Genomic DNA, 24,127 nt, shown 5'->3' with positions numbered 1-24,127 from the left:
AGTATTCTTTTAACTTTTGGAATGCTTCTTCTGCCTCTTCTGTCCATTCAAAATTTTCTGCCTTTTTCAATAATTTGAAGAAAGGTAGCCCTTTTTCTCCTAGTCGAGAGATGAATCTGTTGAGTGCTGCCATGCATCCTGTAAGCTTCTGTATGTCTTTAACTTTCTTTGGAGGTTTCATATCCATGATGGCTTTAATCTGCTTTGTACTTGCTTCAATTCCTCGGTTACTGACTAGAAACCCGAGTAGTTGTCCTGATGGTACCCCAAAAACACACTTTGTGGGGTTTAGCTTCCACTGCCATGCTTTTAGATTCTTGAAAGTCTCCTCGAGGTCTTCTATCAATGATCTGGGTTCTTTTGTCTTGATTACTACATCATCAATGTATGCTTCTGCATTTCTTCCGACTTGACTCCCCAAGCAAGTTTGAATTGCTCTTTGATATGTTGCCCCTGCATTTTTTAGCCCAAAAGGCATTGATTGATAGCAATATGCCCCAAAGGGTGTAATGAACAAAGTCTTGCTTTGGTCTTCTTCTCTTAAGGATATTTGATGATAGCCTGAATAGCAATCTAGAAAGGATAACAGAGCTGATCCTGCTGTCGAGTCGATGATTTGATCAATCCTTGGTGGGACATATGGATCTTTTGAGCAATGTTTGTTGAGGTCTGTGTAGTCGATGCACATGCGCCATTCTTTTGAATTCTTCTTCTCTACTAGGACCAGGTTGGCAAGCCAATCCGGGTTGATTATTTCTCTGATGAATCCTGCTGCCATGAGCTTGGTGATCTCTTTTTTGATTGCTGCTTTTTCTATCTGGAGCGAATCTTCGTAACTTCTGCTTAACGGGTTTGGACCCTTTGTTCACATCAATTATGTGCTCAGCCAACTCTCTTAGGACCCCTAGCATGTCTGCTGGCTTCCAAGCGAAAATATCTTTGTTGTCCCGAAGAAAGTTGGTGAGCGCGAGTTCCTATTTGGGGTTGAGATTTGCACTGATGATTGTCGTCTTCTCCGGATCACCAGTCAGTAGGTCAATAGTCTTGGTAGCGGCTTCTTTTGGTGGTGTGAAATTGCTTGGCTTCTTAGCCGGTATCTTAATCTCATCTGGGTTCATTTCGTTGGCCAGCATTGCAATCTCCTTTCCTTCCTTTATATCTTGTAATCTTTCGGATATTTGTACTGCTTGTACGTCACAATCATGTGCTTTCTTTAGATCTCCTTTCAATGATAATATGCCCTTTGTTGTTGGCATCTTGAGCAGTAGGTATGGATAATGTGGTATTGCCATGTATTTTGTTAAAGCTGGTCTCCCAAGTATTGCGTGGTAGCATGATTCAAAGTCTGCAACTTTGAATTTGATGAATTCCGTCCGGTATTTGTCTGGTGTGCCAAAGGTGACGGGTAGGGTTATCTGTCCGAGGGGCATAGCTGCTCTGCCGGGTACTATTCCATAGAATGGTGTGCTTGTGGGTGTCATTAGACCTTCACAATCCAGATTCATCCTTTTGAGAGTATCTGGAAAAATTATGTTAAGCCCGACTCCTCCATCGATGAGTACTTTAGTTACTGCTACTCCTACGATAGTCAGACCTAGTACCAGCGGGTAGCATCCTGTGTTTGCTGCACTGGTCCATTGGTCTTCTCTTGTGAAGTGGATGGGTACTATGACCAATCTAGATATCTTGGGATGGCTGGTTCAGCTGCCATGATGGCTCTGTGAGCTAGTTTCTCTTGTCTTTTGCTTCGTGTGTTAGGAACACCTGAAAATATCACCGCTAATTGGCGTTGGGGTTCTTGATAATCTCCTTCAGCTCTCTTTTCCTCCTTCTTGGATTCTTCTTGCTTTGGCTCCGAGTTGTTTTGATTCCTGTTTTCTCTCTTCATGAATTGCCGCTGAAAAGTGCTGCATTCAACTAACTTGTGTCTGGCCCCTGGGTGTATGTGACACGGCATGTTTTCTATGTCTTCCGGCGCTCTTCCTCGGTAGTTGTTACTCTGATAGTTGCTATTACTATTGTAACCGCTGTTGATACGATTGTTGCTATTGTTGTAGTTGCCATTGTGATTGCTACCATTGCTATCATTGCCGTTGCCATTGTATCTTCTTTTGTTGTCTGTGGTTGCCACCATATTGTCCTGCCTTGGTCTTTTGTCTTGCTGTCTGTAATCGGGTCTTCTATTCTCTGGGTTGTCCCTAGCAAATCTGTGCCGAGTTCTTTCTTCTGACGAAATTAGCTTCTCAACAACCCTCTTGAAGTCTTCATTTGTTCTTGGGTTCTCATTGAAATAGTCCTTGTATTGCCAGTTTGCCCAGATTCCTTCTGCAAAGGCCTCTATCACCTCCCTATCAGTAATGTCGTGGACTTGAGCCCTGAATTCTCCAAATCTTCTATAGTATTCCCTTAGACTTTCTCCTCTCATTTGCTTTACTCCTTTCAATTCGGCTGCAGTCATTGGATGGGTAATAATGCCTACGAAGTTGTTGCAGAAAGCTTCTTGCAAGTCTTCCCAATACCTGATTGATCTTGGCCTCAATTTGTCAAACCATTGTAGTGGCATTGCTTCGAGGGCCATTGGGAAGAATAGAGCCTTGATGTCATCGTCTCCTCCAGCTAATTCAATAGATTGGGAGTAAACCCATAGCCATTGTCTTGGTTCGACTTTGCCATTATACTTGGAATGATTTGCTGGTTTAAACTTGTGCGGTAGCTTTAAAGTTTGTAGTCTTCCTGCGAAACAAGGGAATCTGTCGTATGGTTCTGTTCTTCCGTAATCTGGCGATCTTGCCCTTCTGTAATAAGACATGTCTTCTTTTAACTCAGACTCTCCGTAGTCATCTTCTTTGTCAAATCTTCTTGATATTTCTTGGTAGCGTTGACTCAATTCTGGTTTGTCTCTTTCTTGTTGCTTTGAGTAGTGTTCCTTCCTTCCATTGATATCAGCACTTTCTACTGGTCCTATCCTTTGAAAATTCGATTTTTTGGGTGGCTGCTCCCTTTGTGGCTCCTGTGGAATTTCTTCGCCGGGTTGTTTTTCTGATCCCCCGACTTCTTTCTTCTGGTCTTCCTTTGCTTTCCCGTTATTCGTGAGGGTGTACAACTCCTTTGTTAATTCTTCAATTCTTTCCCTTTTTGTATTTTTTGTGGCTTCTTTTTCTGCCTTCTTTCTGTTGTATTCCATTAGCTCCGCTTTGTATTTATTCCAGACTTGCTTCCTTTGTTTAGCCCGGTTCCTCCTTCTAGCTTTCAATTTGTTCTTCTTTATCCTTGCTAGTCTTTGCTCATCATTTTCGTTGCTGTCGCTTTTCTCATCTGGCGAGATGTTGCCTTCTGATTCGTCTGAAGATTTTATATCTGGTATCTATGGTGGCTCCAAAGGTTGTTCTAACTGCTCCGCCATGTATACAGTATACCTCTTCCGAGCTCTTCTTGTACGGTATTCCATCCTTCGTTTGGTTGAGTTGTCTATAGCTTCTGAACTGGATCCGAGTTCTTTTCCCTCTTGATAAGGTAGTTCTTCAACGCGCATGCCAGTCTGGACTTTGCTTGAGGTGAAAGAACCTGGCCAATGCACCACACAATCTTGCGGGGTCACTGTCATGATCATCCCTTCTTGTGCTCCCTCTAGGAGTATTCTTCTTGCTGAGTTCATCTTGTTTTGGGTAAAGTGTTGATAGACTGATGCCGCGTTGCGCAGTCCGTAAGTTCCCAAGTTCTTCTTTGAGTTGTACGGGTTGTATCCCTTCGCGATCGTTGTTGTGTCTCTGAATCCAATTAGGCTTGGCTCTTGTGCCGTGAAGATTGTCTTGGAATCGGGTTGTATCTCTTTTTCAGAGTCGGTTTCGTATCCGCTTTCTTCCTTATTCCGAGTTGTATCCGAAGTTGAGAGTTTTGTCATCTTCTCGACGAGTTTGTATTGAACTTCGTCATCAAATTCTTTTTCTTCTCAGAGATGGGTATGAAGCTTGCCATCGCCGTCAGCCTTGCAGATCTAGGATCCGAAGACAAAGGTTGTTCCCACCGAAAAGGTCATCTTGAGGTTGAGGTCCGCCGAACTCTCGAGAAAAAATTCATCGAAAGCCCCTACCTGGCGCGCCAGCTGTCGATGTTTTACCACCGATAGCCTACCACGGGGGTACCCGGGACAGTTGTTCGGGCTTCGGCGAATAGCGGAATTCGACGGTTACGCAAAGAGACTCACGATTTATACTGGTTCAGGCCCTCGACTTGGTCGAGTAATAACCTTACGTCCAGTTTTGGCGTTAGCCTATTTGCGTTGTATTGCTTTGAGTATTGGGTATGCCTTCTTCTCTTACAATGGGTACCCTCACCAGCCCTTTATAGTCCAGGCGCTGAGAGGCGTTGTTTGTGTCCTATTCGGATACAAGGTTAGAGTCCTAAGCTATGCTTCGGGCGCCTTTCCTTGTATAGTTTGAGTTGGAGTTTCGGTATTGCACGTTGCTTTGCTCTGTGTTCTTCTTGGCGATTGGGCTGTAGGCCTTGTTACCAAGGCCTACCTCCTTGCAGTATGGTCTATGGGGGGCCCGTAGGGTTCCCCATCAACAGGACTTGACTCAAGTGAAAGGCAAGAAGAAGCAAGCTCAACTTCATCAAGATAACACCGTCAAGGGAGTGAAGAAGCTTGATAAAGGATAAACCGTGGTTTGCTATGTAGGCCACAAGTCTTATGAGTGCAAGGTAAAGAATGGGGGAGGAGAAAAGAAGAAAGAGAAAAACAAACAAGCAAGCTCTCCAACACCTACACCAACAAGGTGGACAAGAAGGCCTCCACACCATACTTGTTAAAGAAGAAGAAAAATAACAAGGCAGTGGCCATCAAGGTGAACAAGCGAGCCAACAATGGGGTCAAACGTTTTTGGGTGCCAAAAGAGATCATTTCAAATATGAAGAGCACCAAGAAGGTTTGGATCCCGAAAGGAAAGTGAGAAGTCCGATGGACATCAGGGAATTTGGAGACTTGGTATAGTTTTGGGTGCATTTCATGGGGTGCTTCACATTGGATCATGTCAATTGCCAAGTGGGTTAGTGAACACTATGGACCCAAATTCCTCTTCCCGTGTTAGGTAACTAGATTTAATTTCTTGCAATTTCAATTAGCATCTAGTTCCTTTTCATGCCTAGGTTTGCATTTGCATGTTTAATCATTTGTTATGCATACACTAGGTATATCTTATGGTAGGCTTGCTCGGTTTCACTCTTAACCCTTGGAACAAACCTGCATGGTTTAAATTGTTTAGGAACTCGGCACATAGCTTGTTTTAATAATTGTTCATCTAATATGTGCCAAAGTCCAAATTATAGATAATCTCTCCCGAATATCACCTTCAAAAATGTTTCTCACATTCATGTGATATCATCTTTCAAGTGGTATTTGTGATTCTAAAATCAATGTGCATATCTCCTATAAGTATTCCATTCTTGTGTGCACAAATTTAGAGGGAGGTTACTCTATAAGTTGGATGCTTTGAGACCAACACCTTTTCAAGCTTATCATGTGTGTAGTAGTCTCATTGCAAGGAAAATAGAGTCCCCAGAGTTAAGCATCATACTTCAAATATCCACCACCTATTGCAAGTGGTATAAATCAAATTGGTTTCCATATGTGGTATTTCTAAACCGATATCATCATGTTCTTTGGTATTTATATGCTTTCTCCATGCATTATATAGATTAAACTCCCTTGAGTATTAATTTGCAAATTATACATAAACTACATTCTCCATCGTATGTATGCATATATTTAGTGGGAGATTAGTCTATGTAATATGAGAGTCAAACTTTGTGACCTATTCCACTCCACATACAAAGGATCACAAAGTTTGACCCTTCCTTGTGCTACTAATGTCTTCCTTTTTAGTGTTTGATTCCAAAGAGGGAGAATTTGTAGGACCAAAAGCAAGCCCGATCATAATAATTTACAAGTGATAATGGTCCGAAAAAGGGAAGATAGCGGATTATGGATTAGTCAATGTAATGGGGAGAATCTGTAGGACCAAAAGCAAGGCTTAAATCCATAATGCCACATGGGGACATTTGCAAGGGCAAGGTAAGTTTCCAAAGATGTTTTACATCTAGTACCTTTTAGCTTTACAATTGGTATCTTCATTTGGTATCTTTTAGCATCATATAACCTTGCCCTTTGCATTGCATCCTAGCAAGTAGTTAGTTTTTAAATTTCAAATTTTTTATTATTTGCTTGCTTTGGTCGTGTTGTCATCAATCACCAAAAAGGGGGAAGATTGTAAGGAAAATGGACCCTAGGCCCATTTACTTTGGATTTTGGTGTTTGATGACCAACACAACCAAATTGGACTAATGAATTTGCAAGTGATTGTTTTGTAGTTCAATAGGGTGCAAGACGTGACTTCGACGAAGGCGACGTGATGATCCGATGATCAACACCTTAAGCAAGACCCTAGAAGCACAAGAGAGGACCCAAGAAATCAAGCAAAGTCCAAGCACGAAGATAGAAACCAAGCCGGACGTAAGATCGCGAAGAAACGAGCTTCACAGAGTGATCGGACGCTGGCCTTATAGTGATCGGACGCGTCCGATCAAGAGGCTCGGCAACAGCAGGTGTCAGCAGCAGTGATCGGACGCTGAGGATTGAAAGTGACCGGACGCACCGATGGCACTGCTCATCATCCCGGCAACACATTCAGCACTGACCGGACGCTGGCGGCAAAACGACCGAACCCAGAACTGCAGCGTCCGATTGAGTACAGAGAAGTTTCAGAGCGGCGAAGTTGCGACCGGACGTGTCCGGTGACATGTGACCGGACGCCATCAGCGTCTGATCAGTTGATCGCTCCGAAGATCAAGTGATCGTTGTGAGTGACCGGACGCGTCCGGTCACGACGTTTGCAGCGTCCGGTCAGTAGCAGAAAAACGGGTTTCATCCCCAACGGCTACTTTATCAGTGGGGCATATAAATAGACACCCCAACCGGCCATTTGAGGGTGTGGAGCTGAGGAAACATATCAAGGGTATAGATACCCCATTTTAGTGATCTTCACTTACATAGTGCTTAGTGATTCATTAGGTGATTAGCGTAGGTGCATTGCAAAGTGCTTAGGTTGATTAGACCACCACTTATGCGCTTGCTCTAGGTTTAGGCCTAGTGTTTAGTGAGGTTTGCATACCTCTTACCACTCGGTGCTTGCGTGCACTATTGTTGTACATCGGAGGGGCTTGTAGTCTTACGAGATCACACCAACCGCGTTTGTGGTGTGGCTGCCACCGTGTACCAAAGGGAACAAGGCCCACGACGGTTCGGTCGGAAGCTTGATAGTGAAGACGGCGGGGAGCGGTCTGGGAGAGGCACACCAGAGACCCACTTGTGCGTGAGGAAGGCCCGGGGCTATCCAAGGAGTTACCCGACCGGGAGCTTGGCCCTTGAGAGGGATTCCTTGTGAGGGGCTCCAACAAGGACTAGGGAGAAGCTTGCGTGCTTCTCGATACCTCGATAAACTACCGGAGTCGTCAACGGGAGTTTGCATATCTCTATCTTACTCTTTAGCTTTCGCATTTACATTGATTGCATAACTCCATTTGCGGTAGAGATAGCAACACACTAGCAAAACCGTAGTTACATATTTAGATAGTTTATCTTTTGCATAGGTTTTGCTAAGAATAGAAAAAGAGACCTTAGTTAGAGTTAGAGTTTTAAATTGTCTAATTCACCCCACTCTTAAACGTCACGGTCCCCGCAAACTCAACCTACGGCAGACACTCTGGCCAGACAGGCCTTATCCGCCTCTAGTTCTAGTACTACAATCTTTGAGCCTGTATGCTCCAGTAATGATCAGCATCATCATTGTCCAGTGATGAATGCTCTGCTGTTGTACTTAAACCCTGTATCTACCATTGCAGCACGTTGCTGCTGATATAAAGATGCTTGTTGTTAAAAAAAACTGATAACTGGACGCAAGAACAAGCTCAGCCATCACTGCGCTTCGTTTTTCTTTTGGTTCTAGATTGATTCTGCAAGGTTGTCGCTCATCGGGCACCTGCTCTCCTCTGTCCCAACAAAAGTGTCATTTTACATTCAAAACTTATTCTGATAAAATATCATTTTAGGCGTGGGTCATATAGTTACTAGTCTCCACCATAGCCTGCGGACTCTTCACCTCCTAACACCTTCCGCTCTCTCGTTTGCTAAAAAACAGCACCGGCGAGAAGGCGGAGAGAGCATGATGGCCTAGCACGGAGGCAGAGCACGCGGCGTGCTCTAACCCGAAGGTGGAAACAGAGAGATTTGGCGTCAAGGCGGAGCTGGCGGCGCGAAGGTGGAGACGGCTGGCGTGACCGACTCGGAGGTGGAACGACCGGCCCCGGCACGGATCTTGCTCCTCCCTCTTTTTTCCTCTATTGACGCCCTTCTCCTCCTATGAGATCTGTCGCCCTCCCTCCTCTTCTCCGACGGCTACCCTCCCCTCCTCCGTCCCCAAACTTGCCAACGGAGGCCGCGCAAGGGCTAAGGAGGCGCACTCGCCCATACGTGGCAACGTCATATCATCTTTTTTTTCTTAGTTTGCACCCTATAATTAATGAACATATATCTAGGTTCGTCTTTTATGCTTGGGAGTTCCCTTTGAAGTCGGACTGGAGGGAGTAGTAATTCGTAGGCTCCACAAGATAAAGAAAAATCTCTATGAGAGAATGATGTGGTCATATTTCAATTGAAAAGTATTATACGAATGAGCTATTAGATTGCTTATTACAGATAGCAACATCTTCTAGCCATCAGTTAGCTTTATTACTAACCATTCTCTAACAAGAGAGAATTTGTATTATATTATTATAAAGTATTGGTTTAAAGTTTCTACCAATAATGAAAACATTTGTTTAGCCATAGTCAAATACTTTGTTAGCAAACATTACTGCTAAAGATTAGTACAAAATTTAATCACCTTATCCATCTCATATCGGCCTGTTCGGTTGGCTGGTTCGTATCGTTGCTGGTTTGTGAAGAAGTACTGCTGGCTGGTTTGTGTGAAAGAAAAATATTGTTCCGGCTGGAAATTTATCATCGTTTGTGAAAAGCCACAGCCAAACCAACAAGCTGTCACGTGCTAACAGTACTGAAAGCATCTAGGCCCCTAGTTGGATTTCGGTGATTAATGACAATACAAGATTACTGTGACTAACGTGCGTTTTGCAGAGGCAATTAAGTTAGGTCATGGTAATGGAGATCGATTGGGCGATCTAGTTTGTCATGCCCCTACGATGGAAATTGTTTCAGTTTTCAAAGGACGGACGACAAGGTTAAGGATAACTAGTTCTAAGTGTCAATTGAAGTTGGAGAGACACTTAGAGTAGTTTAGGACTTTGTTTTTCCTTTGGCCGTACTATGAAGGGGGGTATGAACGGGTAGCTTGACCTAGTTGAGTCTAGTGAGTTAGGTGTGGTGCACACTTGTTAAAACTAGCTCTAGGTAGCTCCTATGAATGCCTAAGATCCTTTGGAGCAAACTTCATTCACATATGTTCGAAAGTTGGAAGTGAATGGAGGGTCAAATACTGACCGGACGCTGGCTTCGGTGCGACCGGACGCTGGCCGCAGGGTCCGGTCAGTTCATTTGACCGAGGAGAACAAGTCTGGTGTGACCGGATGCTGGAAGGTCAATGTGAAGGGACGCTGAGGGCCAGCGTTCGGTCGACTCCAGTAAGGGTCCAGACTTGAGAAAGAGTGACCAGACGCGTCCGGTCAGTACTGACCGGACCCTGAGTATCCAGCGTCCGGTCGTTTACAGTAAGCATCCAAGAGCGACCGGACGCGTTCGGTCAGTACTGACCAGACCCTGACAGCGTCCGGTCATCACGTGAAAACTGTTGCGCGGGTTGAACTGACCGGAGTGTCCGGTCAAAACGATCGGAGCATCCGGTCACCCCGCAGAAGCTCATAACAGTTCGTTTTTCAGGCTGCCTTATAAATAGACGCTCCACTCGTGAGTGGAGTTACTTTTGCTCATTCCAACAGCTGAGAAACACGTTTGTGAGTGCCAAGAAGAGCAAGGTCCTAGTGAGGTGTTTGTGATTTGAGAATCTAAGAGTGAAACCTCATTAGTGAATCAAGAGTAGACAAGTGTGCATCCATCTTCTCATTAGGCTTCGCGTGGTCAAGTGAGAGTTCGTGCTTGTTACTCTTGGTGATCGCCATCACCTAGACAGCTTGGTGGTGATTGGGAGCTTGGTGATCACCCGGCGGAGCTTGTGGGTGACCCAACTCAAGTTGTGAGCGGTTTTGGGTGATTCACCGCGACAGAGTGTCGAAGAATCAACCCGTAGAGAGCACTTGATCCTTGCGCGGATCAAGGGGGAGCTACACCCTTGCGTGGGTGCTCCAACGAGGACTAGTGGAGAGTGGCGACTCTCCGATACCTCGGCAAAACATCGCCGCGTTCCTCTCTCCATTTACTTTGAGCATTTACTTTAAGTATTTACTTTGAGCAATTCAATACTTGTCTTTACATTCATAGAATTGCTATGCTAGAGTAAGTTTGGAACATAGGTTGCAAGTCTTTTGTGCATTAATTTGATAGAAACACTTTTTCTAGGCACAAGGGGTTAATTGGGCTATCCGTAGGATTTGATTATTGCAAGAAAATTTAGAATTAGCCCAATTCACCCCCCCTCTTGGGTATCTTGATCCTTTCAATTGGTATCAGAGCCTCGTGCTCACGTTTTTAAGCCTAACCGCTTAGAGCAAGATGTCTCACGAGGATGGACCTCCTCTTATCTTCGAGGGGGATGATTTTCCATATTGGAAAATTCGCATGGAGGCTTACCTAGAAGCTCTAGATGTTGGAATTCTTAGAGCCGCCTCTCAAGGGTTCCCAACACCTAAGAATGCCGCACAACTTCAAGGCGATGAAGTAAACTATGAAAAATGGAATGCAAAGGCTCGCAACACCATCTTTAGAGGCCTTTACAAAGATGTGTTCAATCGTGTAAGGAACCACAAAGACGCCCATGCACTATGGTCGGACGTTTGTGCGCTCCATGAGGGAACCAAGAGTGAGCATGAGGAACGCTATCATCTTGTGATTAAAAAGCTAAATTCTTTTGAGATGCTTCCCAAAGAAAGTGCTAATGAAATGTATTCTCGTTTAAATGTTCTTGTAGAGGAAGTCAATGGGCTTGGACTTACTCAAATGTCACCATCCAACGTTGTGAGAAAGATCTTAAGTGTTCTCCCCATTGACAAATATGGGCACATTGTGACCATGCTACATCAAGGTGATCTTTCCGCTGCTACACCAACACAAATCTTGGGAAAGATCAATGCTCATGAGATGTACATGCACATCACGCCACAAGATGGCTCATCCTCTACAAAGAAGAAAGAGAAGGACTTAGCATTCAAAGCTAGCCAAGATAAGGGCAAGGCAAGACTTGAGTATGAGAGCTCAAGTGATGAAGATGATGAAGAAAGTCTTGCTCTTATGGTGAAGAAGACCGCCAAGATGCTAAAGAAGCTAAATAAGAGTGGCATCAAGTTTGACGGCAAGAAGAAGAAGTTCTTCACTAGCTCAAGAAGAAAGCCAATCTCCGAGATGGATTGCTATAATTGTGGTGAACTTGGCCACCTAGCTCATCAATGCACAAAGCCCAAGAAAGACAAGTTCAAGAACAAGGGCAAGAAAGATGATTCAAGTGATGAAGATGAAAAGAAAAAGAACAAGCCATACAAGAAGAGAGATGGCAAAAAGAGAGACTTCTACAAGAAGAAGAGTGGCAAGGCCTATATTGTCGGTGATTGGCTCACGGACATTGATTTATCAAGTGGATCATCCGATGATGAGAGTGACAATGAGAAGGTGGCCGCTATTGCTATTGATCTTGCATCCTCACCGCCACCATCGCCATCATCCTCTACACACCTATGCCTTATGGCCAAGGGTGAACGAAAGGTAACTAAGAGTGATGATAGTAGTGATGATGAGCGAGCTAGTGATGATGATAGTGATAGTGATGATGATTCACCCACATATGATGATCTTGTCAAAATATTAAGAAAATACACTAAGATCATTAGAAAGAGTAGAGCTACAAATGAAAAACTTGATGCTAAAAATGATTCACTCTTAGCTAAGTGTGATACATTGGAAAAGGCTAATGATGAGCTCAAAGAAACAAATGACTCTATATCATCCAAACTCAAAGAGCTCAAATCTTCTAAGAAAGAGCTTAAAGATAAACATGATAAACTTGAGTGGGTGCACAATGAGCTTATCATTAGTCACAACAAGCTAAAAGATGAATATACAACTCTAAAGATCAATTATGATACCCTTGTTATTGCACAAGAATTCTTACCAAATGAGCCACATGTTGCTACTAACCATGTTGTTAAGATTGATATAGCTACCTCATGTGATGATTTAATTGATGAGAGCATTGAGCATGGATCTAGTAGCAAAGGCAAGCAAGTGGTTGAGTGCAATGACTATGATGAGTATGTCAAGCTCAAGAGTGACCATGAGAAGCTCATGAAAGATCTTGAAGAGATGAAAAGTCACAACACCATTGTGCTAGAAACTCTTGATCATGACAAAGAGTTGATCCTTGAGAATGAGAAGCTCAAAGAAGAAAACAAGAAACTCAAGGAAGAGAAGAACAATGATATTCTCAAGGAAGAGAACAAGAAGCTCAAGATGGAGAAAGGGCATCTCAAGGTGGGATTGAGCAAGTTTGCTAGAGGCAAGCATCTCCAAAGTGAGCTACTCATGAATACCGTCATGAAGATGGATAGAAGTGGCATTGGATATATGGCAAGTGTAGAGAAGAAGAAGGCTCAAGCTCAACACCAACAATCAAAGCCAAAGCTAAAGCCAAAGAGATGTTTTGAGTGTGGACAAGAAGGCCACTTTGCTCATGAGTGTCAAACTCCACCACCACAACTCTTGCCTAAGCATGCTAGACCCTTTGCTTTCAATGCTCACTACATGCTTAGAAAAGATTCTAGTGGAAAGATAAAAGTCATGTTCTTAGGACCCCCCAACAAGAGTAGACCTAAGAAGATTTGGGTGGCTAAGTCACTTGTTGAGAAGGTGAAGGGCCCTCAACAAGTTTGGATCCCTAAAGCTTGAATCTCTTGTGTGTAGGTGAACTACAAGACCGGTGGAAGTCATTGGGTTATTGATAGTGGTTGCACTCAACATATGACCGGTGATCCTCGTATGTTCACCTCACTAGATGAAGAGGTAGATGGACAAGAGAAAATAACATTTGGAGATAATTCAAAGGGCAAGGTTAAAGGATTGGGCAAAGTGGCAATATCAAATGATCATTCCATCTCCAATGTGCTCTATGTTGCCTCATTGAGTTTTAACTTGCTATCCGTTGGGCAATTGTGTGATCTTGGTTTCCAATGCTTATTCACCGAGAAGGAGGTTGTTGTATCCAAAGTAGATGACAAGCAAGTGATATTCAATGGATTTAGATACAACAACTTATATCTAGTTGACTTCACCTCCGAAGATGCAAACTTGAAGACTTGCCTATTCACCAAAACAACACTTGGGTGGCTATGGCATAGAAGACTTGCTCATGTTGGGATGAGCTCACTCAAGAAGCTTATGAAGAATGATTTGGTGAGAGGGTTGAGGGATGTGAAGTTTGAGAAGGACAAGCTTTGTAGTGCATGTCAAGCCGGCAAGCAAGTTGCAAATACTCATCCAACCAAAGCTTTCATGTCAACCACAAGAGTGCTAGAACTCCTACACATGGATTTATTTGGACCAACAACATATAAGAGTTTGGGAGGAAATCTCTATTGTCTTGTGATTGTGGATGACTATTCAAGGTATACATGGGTGTTCTTCCTTCATGACAAATCCGAAGTTGCATCTTGTTTCAAGAAGTTTGCCAAGAGAGCTCAAAATGAATTTGAAGTGAAGCTCAAGAAGATAAGAAGTGACAATGGCAAAGAGTTTGACAACACAAATATTGAATCCTATTGTGATGAAGTTGGAATCAAACATGAAGTCTCCGCAACCTATACTCCTCAACAAAATGGTGTAGTTGAGAGGAAGAATCGGACTTTGATCACCCATGCAAGGACAATGCTAGATGAGTACAACACCCCCAAAGCTCTATGGGCGGAAGCAATCAACACCGCATGTTATGCATCCAACCGCCTATTTCTTCAAAAGTTCCTTGTCAAGACACCGTATGAGTTGCTCAATGGGAAGAAGCCGGACGTCTCCTTCTTTAGGGTGTTTGGTTGCAAGTGCTACATCTACAAGAAGCGGCAACACCTAGGGAAGTTTCAAAGACGTTGTGATATAGGTTTTCTTGTTGGTTACTCATTGAAGTCCAAAGCATATAGAGTATTTAATCATGCCACCGGCTTGGTTGAAGAAACATATGATGTGGAATTTGATGAATCTAACGGCTCCCAAGGAGCACATGAGAATCTTGATGATGTAGGTGATGAACCATTCAGGGAGGCTATGAAGAATATTCCGGTGGGAGACATCAAGCCAAAAGATGATGAAGATGATGTACAAGTCATTAACCAACCTTCTTCATCAAATGTACCACAAGATGGTGAAAAAGATGGGAGAGTGGAAAATGAAGATACTCATATCTCTCATGAGCAAATGGTGGTACAAGCACAAGATGTTGATGCTCCACAACCTCCTCCTCAAGTGGTCAATAGAAGAAACACACCTCTCCTACAAGATCATCCACAAGATCTCATCATAGGGAGTCCATCAAAGGGTGTGATGACTCGATCTCAAAAACTTATTTCATTTATTGCTCATCACTCTTTTGTCTCTTGCTATGAGCCTACCAAGGTAGAAGAAGCTCTTAAAGATCCGGATTGGATCAATGCCATGCATGAAGAGTTGAACAACTTCACTCGCAATGAAGTTTGGACTCTTGAAGAGCGACCAAAAGGTGCAAGAGTCATTGGAACGAAGTGGGTGTTCCGCAACAAGCAAGATGATCATGGTGTTGTTGTGAGGAACAAGGCAAGACTAGTTGCAAAGGGGTTCTCTCAAGTTGAAGGTTTAGATTTTGGAGAGACCTTTACACCGGTTGCAAGATTAGAAGCCATCCGTATCCTTCTTGCATATGCATCATATCATGAAATGAAACTATATCAAATGGATGTGAAAAGTGCATTTTTAAATGGCTTTATAAATGAACTAGTCTATGTTGATCAACCTCCCGGGTTTGAAGACCATAGATATCCTAATCATATTTATAGGTTGTCCAAGGCATTATATGGGCTTAAGCAAGCCCCAAGAGCTTGGTATGAGCGCCTTCGGGACTTCCTCATTGAGAAGGGCTTCACCATTGGGAAGGTCGACACCACACTATTTACCAAGAAGCTTGATGGGCATATCTTCATTTGTCAAGTATATGTTGATGATATCATCTTTGGATCATCAAATGAAGACTCATGCAAAGAATTTGGTGAATTGATGTCGAAGGAGTTCGAGATGTCAATGATTGGTGAGCTTACATTCTTTCTTGGTTTTCAAGTCAAGCAAATGAAAGAAGGCATCTTCATCTCTCAAGAGAAATACACAAAAGATCTTCTCAAGAGATTCAAGATGGATGAATGTAAGCCAATCAAGACACCAATGCCTACAAATGGACATCTCGACCTAGATGAGGGAGGTAACCCGGTTGATCAAACTCTCTACCATTCTATGATTGGTAGCTTGTTATACTTAACCGCATCTAGGCCTGACATCATGTTTAGTGTGTGTATGTGTGCTAGATTTCAAGCTAGTCCTAAGGAAACACATTTAATTGCCGTAAAAAGAATCCTTAGGTATCTTAAGCACACACCAAGCATTGGTCTTTGGTATCTCAAAGGAGCTTTATTTGAATTAATTGGCTATTCCAATTCGGATTACGCCGGATGCAAAGTTGATAGAAAGAGCACATCCGGAGGATGCCATTTGCTTGGTAGATCACTTGTGTCTTGGTCCTCCAAGAAACAAAATAGTGTGGCTTTGTCCACCGCCGAAGCGGAATACATTGCCGCGGGTGCTTGTTGTGCACAAATATTATACATGAAACAAACTTTGCTAGACTATGGAGTAGTTCTAGAGAAAGTACCTCTTTTGTGTGACAATGAAAGTGCGGTAAAACTTGCAAATAATCAGGTTCAACACTCTCGCACCAAGCATATAGATATCCGCCATCACTTTCTAAGAGATCATGTGGCTAAAAATGATATATCACTAGAAGGTGTAATATCCGAAGATCAATTAGCGGATATCTTCACTAAACTGCTAGATGAGGCTTCATTTTGTAGATTGCGGAATGAGCTCAATGTACTTGATTTTAGTAACTTCACTAAAAATTGAGCTTGTGTTGTCCCTTGCATTCATTGTAATATACAACATGTTTAATTTGTGGCAATGCATATAGGGCTTGTCTAACATGGTTAAGATAACCGCCCAAAAGCGTGTGAAGAAGCTTAACCTTGGATCAAACTTGACAAGCAACTAGATTTACTTACGAGTATTGCATATGCATGAATGTTGTTTTGTCGTTTTGTTCCATTTGCCCTCTTGTTGCCTATTTTCTTAAAAAGAATTATAGCCTAAGGCAAAATATTTTGAAAAATGTGAGGGTTTGAGAGAGGTCACTCACATCAGTCCCAATTGGTGTTTATTTGGATCTTATTCAAGTTGGGACTTGATTGGGAACAGGCAGCATGAAGGATGTTTGAAGATTTGCTGGAAAAGGTGCACCGGACGCTGCACCAGACGCTGCTGTCCAGCGTCCGGTCAGTTCACAGGAGGTGAACTGCTGGTGAAGGAGTGACCGGACGCTGTGTCTGTGCGTCCGGTCAGGAAGGGTTCAGCGTCCGGTTGATCGAAGGAAGACCAAGTTGTACTGACCGGACCCTGCCTGCGTCCGGTCATGGACCACCGGACGTGTTCGGTCCCGATTCCAGAGGATTTGGACCTCTCTGGAATCGACCGGACGCTGGGTGGTAGCGTCCGGTCGCTACCACCGGAGCGTCCGGTCAGTGGATCTCGCGCGGCTTCAGGACTCCCTTCTCCGTTTCCTTTTCTGTCGTGTTTTGGGGGATTATTTAACCGTACCACCGCATTTTTTTTCTGCATCCCGCCGTGCCCTAACCCGAGCCGCCGCCAAGTCGCGCCGCCTTTGCCCTAGCCAGCGCCGCCGCCTCCTGCGCCTCCACTGCTCGCCAGCCGTGCGCCGCCGTGCTACTGCCTCGCCGAACCACTGCAACACCGCGCCGGCCACCTCGCACCCACGCCACCGTGCTCCAGCCTCGCCGCGCCACTGCGCCCGAGCCTTCCCGCGCGCCACCGCGCCAGCATAGCCCGCGCCGCCATCCAGGTAGCTCCACCATAGCTCACCGGAGTTGCCCTGTTCGCGCCCCTGCTCTGCCTCCTGCCGGAGTCATCTAGCCCTAACCCTTGTGCTTCGATTACCCTAACCCTAGCTCGGTTCCGAGGATCCCCCGCGTGACATCTTGTCTTTTCTCGGATCACTGATCATCAGGTAGAAAGCCATTCGATTCAAATTCGCATCTACATTGCTTTCTCTATTAGGGTTTCGCATCTATTAGACATATGGTATTTATTTGTATATCCATCTATTCTATCATGCAGCGAGTCGGTTCCGTTGTGGTTCTTCTGGCAGTTGGCAGTCAACTCGGAGCCAAGCTCGCGAGTAAGGATCGAGGCCAAGCCTTGAAAGCGGTAGTTTGATAGTTGATCTTCATCAGCGGTAGTTCACTATCTTGTCAGTTCAGATGGCTCGCACCAAGAACGTTGGTGGTGGCCCAGGTAATGATGATCGGAGGCCCCTGCCTCGCCAGCCAGCCGGATCTAAGGGCAAGTCAACCAAGCAGGTGACATCCAAGAAGCGGAAGTATCCCGATGCAGAGACAGCGAGAGCAGCAGCTGTTGCAGAGGCCTCAGAGCGTGCCGAGAGAGGTGGTGCCCGTAGTAGAGTTGTCATTGCAGATCAGCCAGTTTCACCAGCAGTCAGAGCTGCGATTGAGGAGGTTGAGCGTCGTCATGGTAGTCCAGCTGGGACTGCCACGTTTGTAGGACAACGGGTTGCCATTGAGGAGGGTCCGTCAGCACAGCAGTAGCCCCCACCAGCAGAGCCTCAGCAGACCCAGGAGGCCGAGGAGACAGAGCCGGCACCCCAGCTTCGCCGCTCTGGACGGACCCGTGTACCAGTCTCGCCGAGGCCGCCGACATAGTGGAGGGGATCACATCCTCCACCTAGACCATAGGGTCCACCTCCAGTGGTACACCTCGACTTGAGGGCCGCCACCGCCAGGCAGGTTCAACAGCTGCGTTTTGTTGAGTTTGAGGTGTGGTTTCCTCCGAGGATGGATGAGAGAGCAGCTGAGGGTTTCTACACGCCACTGCAGAAGGATTTCTACAATGCTTATCTCAACAGTGGGGCAGTGTTCAGATCTCAAAGAGTCTGTCAGATAGAGTCTATTGTGGTAGCAGCCAGAGAGAGCATTCGGCCATACTTGTCATATTTGCCAGGACTGACAGATTTGATTGGATGGACGGGGATATATGTACCATCTTGGGTTCGTCAGTTTTATGCTTCACTCTTCATCGATCCACATCACAGGTTTATTCACTTTGCTTTCAGAGGCAAAGACTATAGAGTGACGAGTGGCAGGGTCAGAGAGATACTGAGGCTACAGGAGCAGCCTGTCAAGATGCATGAGGTCTGTTATGGGCAGCAGGAGCCTCCCAGGCGTCCTCATGGAGGGTTGGTGCCTCCTACAGATTTAGTGCGACATTGCTTCAAGGAGCCTTTTGGAGAGGGGTTGAGCAGAAACCCCAGTGACTTGACTCCTACAGCGAGAGTGCTAGAGGCCATTATCAGGAGGACACTGCTTCCCAGGTTGGGATATAGAGAGGGCCTGACTCGCTTACAGCTCTGGCTTCTTAATGCCCTGATGCAGCAGGCCGTATTTGATATCTGGGACCTCCTTCTTTCAGAGATGGAGGATACTATAGCTGAGGGATTCAAGGGTCGCAGGCAGCTTCCCTATGCTCACTGGATCACGCTTCTTATCCGTAGAGTAGTGCTTGATAAACCCCCTGGTATGATGGATGAGTATACAGGTGCCACCACAGAGTTCCCAGTTTACAACCTATCACAGAGGATCAGACACACCACTCCTCAGGCACCCAGACAGCCTAGTCGTCATCCTGATGTACCAGAGTCCGCAGCTCAGCAGGATGAGATCATCAGAGGGATTGCAGCCACTGAGGAGGAGGAGCTAGAGGCATAGCAGGAGGTGAGCAAGTACAGTGACAGTTCTGACGATGACTACCGGCCCATACCTCAGATGCCTCCACGCAGACATGATGTAGAGGCCGGTAGCTCTAGTTCTGCTCCACCTGCTCCGCAGACAGACCCCGCTCTCATTGCTATTCTTGAGTGAATGCAGCAGACCCAGGATAGACAGGCACAAGAGACAGCTGCTACTTTTGCCTAGTTTCAGACTCGACAGGATGAGTTCCAAAGGCAGCAGCAGGCCATGCAGCAGCAGCAGATGCATCAGCAGCAGATACTCTTGCAGCAGCAGCTTATGGGATTCATGCAGCACGTAGTGACAGCTCTTAGGGCCCCACAGCCACAGACTTCGCCCTAGCTTGCTCAGCCTGCTTCCACCACGACGACTCCAGCTATACAGCCCAGCGGGCTTCAGGGTCAGGGATAGCCTCCAGCTCAATTTGCTTCACCTCTTGTACAGGTGTCCCAGTGGTTGACCTCACCCGTGGTAGCCCCGCAGTTCACTCCACTTCAGACGGGCTTCACACCAGAGCAGTCTTCCTCGCTATTCGTGCCTGACACGTTAGTCTCCAGGAGTCTTGGAGCATTCTTCAGCGAGCTGACCGGCATGCCTACACCGCCTCATATGCATACTGCCGGTCCTTCCACAGCAGCTCCAGTCACAGTGACTACTCAGAGGCTCCCCTCGTCTGTTGCCTCGTCAGATCCTACGACAGACATACTCGCAGCTTCACAGGCAGCACCAGCCCCAGCTCAGACCTAGACCGCTTCAGCGATACTTCCTGCCACAGAGGGTCAGTTAGTTCAGAGCTCAGGGTCAGATGATGATGGTGACCAGTTCCAGCTTGCCCCACGTTCTTCAGCGCCCGGCTCGTCCGCTGCAGCCCCGCCGACCGACCCCTAGGTTTTGGTGTTTGACGCCAAAGGGGGAGAGGGAGTTCGAGTATGTAGTCTCAGGGGGAGCTACATTTAGGGGGAGCAAGTTATATAGTATTAGCTCATTATATACATTTGGAGGTTAATTTGTGTGATACACTATTACTTATGCATTCGTGTGTTTACTTTCATGCATACTTTTATATATATGTGATAGTGCTATCTACGTGATTGTGATATTTGACATGTGTGATTTCTACTTTGCATTATCTCTATGTCATATCATTTGTGATGCTTATTTGCTTTTGCTTCCGCGTTTATCCTTCGAAGCAAATGAGCTTTGTTACTCGTACTCATGCTTAATTCATATTCTTTGAGTACATTGTGTTGGCTTGGGTCATATAAGCTTGCCTAACACTGTTGTTCTTACCGACAAAAGCTTATATGAATCAAGCTCTTCAAAAACCTCACTCCATAACATACTCGAGGTGGTATTGTCATCAATCACCAAAAAGGGAGAGATTGAAAGCATCTAGGCCCCTAGTTGGATTTCAGTGATTAATGACAATACAAGATTACTGTGACTAACGTGTGTTTTGCAGAGGCAATTAAGTTAGGTCATGGTAATGGAGATTGATTGGGCGATCTAGTTTGTCATGCCCCTATGATGGAAATCGTTTCGGTTTTCAAAGGACGGACGACAAGGTTAAGGATAACTAGTTCTAAGTGTCAATTGAAGTTGGAGAGACACTTAGAGTAGTTTAGGACTTTGTTTTTCCTTTGGCCGTACTATGAAGGGGGGTATGAACGGGTAGCTTGACCTAGTTGAGTCTAGTGAGTTAGGTGTGGTGCACACTTGTTAAAACTAGCTCTAGGCAGCTCCTATGAATGCCTAAGATCCTTTGAAGCAAACTTCATTCACATATGTTCGAAAGTTGGAAGTGAATGGAGGGTCAAATACTGACCAGACGCTGGCTTCGGTGCGGCCGGACGTTGGCCGCAGGGTCCGGTCAGTTCATTTGACCGAGGAGAACAAGTCTGGTGTGACCGGACGCTGAGGGCCAGCGTCCGATCGAGTCCAGTAAGGGTCCAGACTTGAGAAAGAGTGACCGGACGCGTCCGGTCAGTACTGACCGGACCCTGAGTATCCAGCGTCCGGTCGTTTACAGTAAGCATCCAAGAGCGACCGGACGCGTCCGGTCAGTACTGATCGGACCCTGACAGCGTCCGGTCATCACGTGAAAACTGTTGCGCGGGTTGAACTGACCGGAGCGTCCGGTCAAAACGATCGGAGCGTCCGGTCACCCCGCAGAAGCTCATAACGATTCGTTTTTCAGGCTGCCTTATAAATAGACGCTCCACTCGTGAGTGAAGTTACTTTTGCTCATTCCAACAGCTGAGAAACACGTTTGTGAGTGCCAAGAAGAGCAAGGTCCTAGTGAGGTGTTTATGATTTGAGAATCCAAGAGTGAAACCTCATTAGTGAATCAAGAGTAGATAAGTGTGCATCCATCTTCTCATTAGGCTTCGCGTGGTCAAGTGAGAGTTCGTGCTTGTTACTCTTGGTGATCGCCATCACCTAGACGGCTTGGTGGTGATTGGGAGCTTGGTGATCACCCGGCGGAGCTTGTGGGTGACCCAACAAGTTGTGAGCGGTTTTGGGTGATTCGCCGCGACGGAGTGTCGAAGAATCAACCCGTAGAGAGCACTTGATCCTTGCGCGGATCAAGAGAGAGCTACACCCTTGCGCGGGTGCTCCAACGAGGACTAGTGGAGAGTGGCGACTCTCCGATACCTCGGCAAAACATCGCCGCGTTCCTCTCTCTATTTACTTTGAGCATTTACTTTAAGTATTTACTTTGAACAATTCAATACTTGTCTTTACATTCATAGAATTGCTATGCTAGAGTAAGTTTGGAACATAGGTTGCAAGTCTTTTGTGCGTTGATTTGATAGAAACACTTTTTCTAGGCACAAGGGGTTAATTGGGTTATCCGTAGGATTTGATTATTGCAAGAAAATTTAGAATTAGCCTAATTCACCCTCTCTTGGGCATCTTGATCCTTTCCGGTACAACCACGCGGTAACTGTAGCACGAAAAATAGCTTTCTTTTCACCGAGGCTCCTCTACCGACTTCCTCGCCAGGAACGTGCGTGCGTGCTGCTGCTGCTGCTACAACTCTACGAGACCATCTCTGCAAGGCCCCTGCTGTCTTGATTATTACTGACTGTCTCCCCTGTTCTGATTGCAGCCGTTCGGGGAGGTGCCGATGCTTGAGGACGGAGACCTCACCATCTTTGGTACGCGCGCCAATGAACCAATAATTCACTCCATTTAGTGTCCTCGTTTATACTCGTCTTGCTCAAAATAGCTCAAATTATCTTAAGCTCGGTTTGGTTCCAAAGAAATGAGAGGAACTCGAAAGTAATCTAATAATTTTTTAGAGAAATTCACCAATATTTATGACACCAAAACAATGTCATCAGATACACCAACGAAATATATTTTATTATACACTTATTACTTATTTAATGTTATATAGATGTTGGTATTCTTTCACAGTTTCACCGTGCAGATTATGCCGACAGTTGAAACATGTATTTTGATTGCGCCTGGATAAAAAATGTTTTAATTCATTGTTAAATTAAAGAGGGTATTGCAGTTTGCTTCATATCAAAGGTTGTCACGATTTCAGAAAGCCTCACAGCGTTCTGTGCCCCTCAACGCCGTGTAAACCTGCCAATTCGTTTCACATATCACACCCTTACGTGACCATGGCAACATTTTTTTTTGCCTCATCAACTATAGAGAGAGATACAGATGTTTCTGTGATGATATTGCAAAAAAGAAGCTAACGGCCGTAAGCAACATTTACTGACCGGTGGTACAAGAGGAATAAGCAAAACAGAGCTATATGAGTATATATAAGTGAGGCATTACAGAAAGATGGCATCTTTAAAATCCCACGGTCTAATTGTCATTAGCGTAAACATTAACAAATAATAACACAACATGATCTATATGAGACTAGAGCTAAGTGTGAGCTAAAGTGAAAAAAAAATTACATGTTTTATAAGGAGTCAAGTGGCACAAAACATTTGATATATGTGGTTTTCTTGAAGCATGATTCTTTCATGTGGTGTAAACTGAAATTCAAAATAAAAGAATGTCCAGCACCACAAAAATTCCCAATATATAACACATTTCAAAATAAAAGAATGTCCGGGCGATCGCGTGGCACGTGCTCCGCTAGTACAAGCCGGAGCTCCTAGGGTCCGGCAGCCTAGAGCAGTCGGCGCTGGTGGACATGTGGCTGGATGCAGTGGCGGATCTAGGATGGTGATTAAGGGGGGGGCTAAACAATGAAGACCTAAGGCTAACACTAAAGATTAATGGTGATTTGCCCCTATGTAATAGTGATTTATGAAGAGATTAGGCTCACTAGGGGAGCTGTAGCCCCGGCAGCCCCCCCTGTGGATCCGCCACTGGCTGGATGTGGAGGCCCACCAGCTGCAACCGCCGGCGGGCGCCATCGCCGTCGAGTGTGTCATCGCGCCCGCCTTGTTTGGCCGCGAGCGCAACCAGGCCATCGTCGACGAGAACGTGGAGAAGCTGAAGAAGGTGCTGGAGGTGTATGAGGCGCGGCTGGCGCAGAGCAGGTACCTCGCCGGCGATGCATTGAGCCTCGCCGACCTCAGCCAGTTCACCATCATGCACTACTTCATGGCCACCGAGTATGCCACGCTGGTTGAGGCCCTCCCACATGTCAGCGCCTGGTGGAAGGGTCTCGCCGCCCGGCCGGCGGCGAAGAAGGTGGCGGAGTTCATGCCGCTCGGCGGTGGGCCATCCAAGAAACATGAGTGATAAAGCAAGTGACGCGTGTTGCGTGTTGCGTGTTTAAACTACTTTCCTACCTGTGGCACCTGTTACTTTTATA

General features: G+C 45.5%; 1 protein-coding gene across 1 annotated transcript; it reads left to right on the top strand.

Moving 5' to 3' along the window:
* The first annotated feature begins 19,557 nt into the window (after nt 1–19,557).
* On the top strand, nt 19,558–24,075 carry LOC136515365 (glutathione S-transferase 4-like). Its single transcript, XM_066508977.1, has 2 exons — nt 19,558–19,626; nt 23,647–24,075. Exons 1-2 carry the CDS (start codon nt 19,558–19,560, stop codon nt 24,052–24,054), a joined length of 477 nt encoding a protein of 158 aa, XP_066365074.1. The 3' UTR covers nt 24,055–24,075.
* The last annotated feature ends 52 nt before the right edge of the window (nt 24,076–24,127 follow it).

This window comes from Miscanthus floridulus, chromosome 17 (assembly GCF_019320115.1).
Source record: "Miscanthus floridulus cultivar M001 chromosome 17, ASM1932011v1, whole genome shotgun sequence".
In the NCBI taxonomy this organism is placed as follows: domain Eukaryota; kingdom Viridiplantae; phylum Streptophyta; class Magnoliopsida; order Poales; family Poaceae; genus Miscanthus; species Miscanthus floridulus.
The sequence above is the reverse complement of the archived record's forward strand: the minus strand, read 5'-3'. Positions and strand labels throughout refer to the sequence as shown.